The sequence below is a fragment of the Pinus tabuliformis genome, chromosome 2_1 (assembly GCF_031772625.1).
Source record: "Pinus tabuliformis cultivar Carrire ecotype Pingquan chromosome 2_1, CPIR1, whole genome shotgun sequence".
NCBI lineage: Eukaryota > Viridiplantae > Streptophyta > Pinopsida > Pinales > Pinaceae > Pinus > Pinus tabuliformis.
The window spans coordinates 785,736,400-785,743,268 of record NC_142299.1 but is presented as its reverse complement, the minus strand read 5'-3'; the positions used below and the strand labels follow the sequence as shown (position 1 = coordinate 785,743,268).

Sequence of the window (6,869 nt, the reverse complement as noted above, 5' to 3'; positions counted from 1 at the left end):
GGTAGCCAGTGTTGGCTTTGACATTCAGCGCAGGTAGCCAGTGGAGCCATTAACATTCAGCGCAGACAGCCAGTGGAGCCATTGACATGATCCTGAATTGACTTGTTTTTGAGCAGTTTCAGGTGGAGAACTTCTGTGAATTGCTGTGGTTTGTTAGCCTTGTTCATCTAGGGGTAGGAACAACATGTTTAGGGACTTTGGATCCCTTAGATTATGGACATTTCATGCTCAATGCTGTAAGGCACAAAAATGTCTATAACACCCTTCGCCAAAACCCCCACGCAAAATCATCATACAAGGAACAGCTGGGACAGGAAAATCCCATTTGATTAAATGTCTGCACCATGCATTTGTGGAAAACTCACCAGCAAAAAAAAACCCTTTATTGTTACTTGCACCAACAGGTGTTGCAGCTTTCAACATAAATTCCCTCACAATTCACTCTGCCCTTCGTATCCCTATCCAAACAATCCATCCTCTTGAAGGCCAACCACTCCTACAACTGTAAGAGCAACTCCGTCATGTAGAGTACATTCTCATTGATGAAATGACCTTCATTGGTCCAAAAATGCTTACTCGCATTTATGATCGTCTCAGAGAGGCATTCCCTCTTCACCGAAATGCACCATTTGGTAATCGCTCAATTATCCTTGTCGGAGATTTAGGCCAGCTACCACCTGTAAAAGACATTCCTTTATACGCTGGGACATCGCGTGGCACTGCACTTTGGCGCAGCTTCGACATATTCATAACACTTTCAACTATTTTTCGTCAACAAGGAGCTAGCCCGTCCCAGGTTGCTTTCCGGCAAATACTCACAAATCTCAGAAATGGAATATCTACACTTGAAGATTGGCAACACCTAATGTCAAGAACAAGTTTGTTTCTTACACATGAAGAGCAACGCACATTTGAAGAATCCATGCACCTATGTGCAATAAACAACTTAGTTGTTTTGCATAATAAGAAAATGCTTAAAAAATTGAACATCCCAGTAGCGCTTTGCTCTGCAGAACAACAAAGGCAAAGAACTCCTACTACAACGGAAGATGAGCATTTGCCTGCAAAAGTGCTCTTATGCAATGAACAAAAAGTTATGCTCACCAGCAACTTATGGGTACATGCAGGCCTCGTCAATGGCGCACTTGGGAAGGTCATCTCAATATTTTATTCTATTGGTTCAAAGCCCCCAGAATTACGATCCTTCGTGGTTGTCGACTTTATACAATACAAAGGAACACCATGGGACATTTCACACCCAACATATGTACCCATTTCTCCCATCAGAAGGGGTGCACGCCGTCAGATACCACTTCAAATGGCATGGGCTTTAACGATACACAAGTCACAAGGAATGACATTAGATAAAGCAACAGTAGACATCGGCACCAAAGAACGACAAGGGCTAACGTTCACTGCAATTTCAAGAGTGCGTTCATTGGCAGACATTCAAATCAATCTAGCATTCCCATTCTCACGCATTGCAGAAATGCACAAGAATCCATATCTTAAGCGTAGACAACAAGAGGAATCATTGCTTGCATCAAAATCTATGCAGGAGAATATACTCTAGCCAATCGTACAACCTGTTTTCCAGAATTACCCACATGGTAAACACCACTTGCTGCAATAACCAAATTTCACATACATTTGCTTTCTATTACATTTAACCTCATATGATTTTATATTAGCTTGAAATCATTGATTTTATTTCAAATATTCAAACATAATATTTCCCGCCAAGAACAGCAAGGTCTAGCATTCGCTGTAATTTAGAAATTTCTTTAAAAAATCATTTATTTTACTTCAGCGCTTTCAAAAACATGCTTTCCTTAAACACATCCATTGTCACTTACAATATTTTATTTTTTGATGGAAACAGGTATGGATACAGGCTATTTATGATTGTTGTATGAGTATTGCCAAGAAATTCAGCATCCTGCCCCAGCAAACATTGCCTCTTTACCGTTTGCATCCAACCATTGAATTGTTAAAGAAGGTAAAACAAATACTCAAAATAACAATTCACATCCATGAAAGTGACACACACAGAAAAATGCAGCGTCAATTGCAGGAACAACTCTTTTGCCGATGCCATGCCCCATCATGCCTATATGATTACCTACTCATTGTCAATTACATCTATATGTAATAAAATGCTCTTATTGTACATATGTTTAGAAGCCAACTAATACTTTCATTGTATATATGTTTAGTTATTAGCTACCAAACATGTCTCTATGTGTAGACCATATGTTAAATTTCAAAAAATACATTGCAAAGCATTTAACTATCTCCTGTATAATTGCTTCTGATAAACACAGAATACCAAGTAAAATATTTAGAAGTATTCAAGTGTAATAAGTCCACTATGTTCCACCAAACATGATGCATAGTTATGGAGTGTCATAAGTTTTTTTGTACCTATAATTTTAATAAAAAAACTCAGTTTACATAGATTTGGCCTTTTGAGTGTGGTTTCTATTGTTCATGGAATGCTAGATGTTATGCTACTCACGTTAATTTATCTTTTTTTTTCTTCAAAAAAGTTATATAGGAATATGTTTACCTTACATGGGCTTCTGCAATGACATTTATAGAGTGGTTAGTTGTTTGTTTTTAAAATAAAATACATTTACATGAAATTTTCTAATTCTCTTCTTTTTTGTTTCAGTCATGTCAGCATTTTTAAATACATGTGAATGAATAGAAAGTCTTGTGGTTTTCTTTAAGTATTTCTGCTTTGACATGCTACTTTGTTCTCTTTTTCACTTCCAGTATAAAGATCTTACATTCCCAGTCTGTACTGTCTCCTATATCATTTACTCTATTTCATATTTAATAAACTGTACAATATCAATAGCAGCGAAGAAGGTGGCCCGACCTTCAATAAAAATTCAACAATTCCAACTTCATAAATCTATCGGCCTCTCTTTGTACCTTTTGGTACAATTGCTAGTTATATATATGGAGTATACGATATATATATGTGTGAGGGTAAGTGGAATACGTGATATATGGTAATTATATATATATGGTGGCCCCAATAAAAGAATTTCATTTTATTTTTCAAGTATTAATTTTAAATAGCTATTTGCAAAGAAAAAAGACGAACTATAATTTCTTATCATTAATTAATAAAACTAAAAATATTTAAACTCAAACGTTTTTGAATTTGTGGCAGTCACTACGCACATTTCTATAGATGTTTTTCTTTATAAATAAAAATGTTATTTTAGCACTCAAATTGAAAAGATACATTGATGGTTGTGCCACATATGCTGTAAATCAACGTGGACGGCCTACGAGAACTGAAAAGGGGCAGGCACATATGTACATGGTATTGGTTGCATCTTCATATTTTTCTACATGGAAGTGCATATCCATCTCAGACATTAATACCTGTGAGTCTCTTGAACATAATGATTTGTGTGTAACGATGTTGTTTCCTCACCTCCAATATATAGAAAAACATTATCAATGTGAGTTCGTTCATGTTATTTCTATATAGACTGCATAGTTTTGGCAAGGAATTCAAGGTGTGTCTTGTTTTTGTGTGCATGAGTGTACACTGTACCATGAATATCGGAGTGTTTCTTTCTATTTTGTGTGGTTCAAAATTGTTGAGAGGCCAATTCAAAATGCAGCCACAATGTTGCTAAAAACACATATTTTGTTGACTATAATGCCTAGCTATTTAACTCTTCACCTATGTATCATGTTTTGAAATTTTAGCAAACAAGTATCCTATTTTCCTGAACTGAATGTATCTGACTTATTCAAATAAAAATATTAAATCAATAAAAACAAATTTCTGGAATTTCTCAAAAAATAATAAAATATAGTAAAATATATGTCAGGTTTATGAATAGATTTTTCACTTTGTAATAATGACAACTAGCAGAAAATACAACATACAGAATAAATAAAACTAATTAAATTACACCATTTAGCAAACAACTATGTGAAGAAATGGCAAGCAACCATGTGAAGAAATTAAACATGTATATATGTTGAGAATATCAAAACAACGAGTCAAGGAATATCATCATGATAAGAGCGCAACACGTACTTCCATGCAGGTTCTGTTAAACAAACACTACTGCACCAAGGACATTTTTGAGACACTTTTTTAAGACAAGAAATTTTTTGTCTCAAAAACTCATTTTTTATTTTAGTTATTTTACATTAAAAATTAATATCAATTGATTTGTCTTAAATATAAACTTTAAGACAAAAATAGGTGGAGACAAAAATATTTTAAGACAAAAGTTTATATTTAAGATGAAAATAGTTTAAGACAAAAATATTTTAAGACAACACTTTGTATTTAAGACAAAAGTAATTTAAGACGAAAATATTTTGAGACAAAACTTTATATTCAAGACAAAAGTAGTTTGAGACAAAAATTTAAAGACAAAACTTTATATTTAAAACAAAAATAGTTTAAGACAAAATTATTTTAAGACAAAAACAATTTAAGACAAAAACAATTTAAGACAAAATTATTTTAAGACAAAACTTTATATTTAAGACAAAAGAATTTTGAGACAAAAATATTTTAAGACAAAACTTTAAATTTAATACAATGACCACTTTAGATCAAACCTATGTTTAATACGATATTTCACTTCGAATGAAAATGGAGGGCAGCACTGAGTTTTAGGGTGATCTGCGTGCGCGTTCTGAACTGGAGCTCCAACGGCCCTGCTTCCTCGGTCCCTACGGCCCTCCACAGGCCCCCTGCCTGGCAGCCCCTGCTGTTGGGCTCTCAATCCTTCCCGGCATCCCCGCAATCGGGCTCTGCCTCCCTCCTCTGGCCAGTGCTACTGCTGGCACAGTGTCCACATCTGGGTTTTGCGATCGCAGAGGAGCGTAGTTTCCTCCATGAGTGCGCCTAGGGGTGGGGAGCCTTCTCCCACCCCACCAATCTCTTCAGAAGAAGCATTTAGAAGATTGCTCTCGCAGAAAGGGAAGAAACGTTTGATTCCAGAAGTCCCGAAATTCATCAAAAAACTGGAGGAAATTCCTGAGATCGCCCTGCCAGAAGACCAACCGATAAAAATCACCCTAGCCCTGGTTGACAGAGGGTTGGTAGGACAATTTATGGGACGCTGGTCCTCTACAAAAACAATAGATGACTGGATCCAATGCAACTAGAGGCCCCAGCTGGAAAGCAATGTGATCTGTTATGTTTTCGGAAGAGGGTATTTCATTTTCCAGTTCACCTCCAAAGAAGATCGAGATTTGGTTTTCAAAAACGGTCTGTATTTTATGGGAAATCAGGGTCTGTATCTTAATAAGTGGACCCCCGACTTCGATCCTCAATTGATACCCCTAAAGAGGTCCCGGTTTGGGTCCGGCTTCCCAATCTTCCGATCCATTGCTGGAGCTATCACACCTTGCAGAAGATTGGAAATGACCTAGGCCATTTCATTGACAAAGCAGATAACAAGGGCCAATATACCTGCGCAAGAATCTGTGTGGAAGTCAATTTGGAAGCTAGACTGCCCGAAGCGGTAAAAATTATAGTCAGAGAATGGCATCACTATCAAAGATTGGATTACGAGCATTTGCTTTTCAAACACAGAAGCTGTCATGAACATGGACACTTCCAACGAAATTTCCCAAAAGCTCCAACTGGGGACAAAGTGGACGAAGAAGGATGGAAAGAAATAAAAAAGGGCAAGGCAGTCCCAAAACCAACTGAGAAGAAAAATTAAGGGCCATTGGTGAAGCCCGGCCTAAACCAAAAGCCAAATAAGTTCCAAAAGAGGGTTCTTCATCTGGGGTAAAGACAGATGCCATTGAAATCCAAGAGGAACCAGAAGACACGTCGAAGAAAGTGAAAGAAGTAGAGGTAAAGTCAACTCTTCCTCCATCGAAGGATGAACAAGTGGAAAAAGAAGAAAACAAGGAGTGCATCAGTTTGGGCTCTGTTTCTGAGGGAGATTCAGAAGATGGAGTCTTAGATTCAGACAGCTCGCAAGTCACTCCTATGAAGTCGGCCAAGGGTTGAAAGTCCAAGAAGAAACAGAGAGAGGAACAAAATTATCTGGATGTTCTCCAAGGCTCTCAGAAAACTCTCAAAGGAATCATGAATACCAGATCTAGGTGCAAGCATGGTCAGGCTCCAAAAGGAGCCACAACCTTCCAAGCTAGTAAATAATGAAATACGTCTCCTAGCATTGCAGAGGGTTAGGCAGCAGGTTGAAAGAAGAAGCTCTAAAATACATTGTAAGGATGTACTCACCTGAAATCCTTCTCATCCAGGAGACAAAAATGGAGGACCTTCTACTCCTCCAAGCAAGCAAATAATTCTAGCATAAAGGCCAAGGGAGAGCAATCAGCGCTAGAGGCGCCTCTAGAGGGATTGCCTCCTTTTGGGACAGCTCCAAATATGATCTGATTCACAAAGAATGTTTCCCCCCTTTGGCTACTCACTAAGCTCCTCCATAAAGAATCTGGCCACCAAGTAAGTATGTTCAATCTTTATGCTCCGGTCTTACCATCTGAGAAAAAAAATTGTTGGGACTCGCTCCAGTCCTATCTTTTCTTGCACAACTCAGAAAATATTATTATATCAGGTGATCTGAATGTTATGCTAGCTGCAGAAGAGAAAAACGGGGGCTTGCTGGTCAGAGACCCAGCTAGAGAATGGGTTGAAGACCTCATTTTAGATTGGGAATTGGAGGATATCTAGCCCACATTTGGGAAATTCACCTGGTCAAACAAAAGGATAGGCCTCGGCCACATTGTTGCCTGTCTAGACATATTTCTAGTCCAATCCTCATTCTTGAATTTTGGTCTAATGGCCACCTCTAACCATAAACCCATTCTTCTTGAGCTCTCCTTGGATGGAAATCTTG

The 6,869-nt window shown here is 37.6% G+C and overlaps 1 protein-coding gene across 1 annotated transcript; it reads left to right on the top strand.

Annotated features, from left to right (window-relative positions):
* The first annotated feature begins 547 nt into the window (after positions 1 to 547).
* Positions 548 to 1,573, top strand: LOC149202931 (uncharacterized). The gene has a single exon (XM_089401731.1). It carries the CDS (start codon positions 548 to 550, stop codon positions 1,571 to 1,573), a length of 1,026 nt encoding a protein of 341 aa, XP_089257857.1.
* The last annotated feature ends 5,296 nt before the right edge of the window (positions 1,574 to 6,869 follow it).

What these genes read in the sequence shown, in the direction of transcription:
- LOC149202931 (XM_089401731.1), top strand. Translation starts at nt 548, where the DNA reads ATGACCTTCATTGGTCCAAAAATGCTTACTCGCATTTATGATCGTCTC.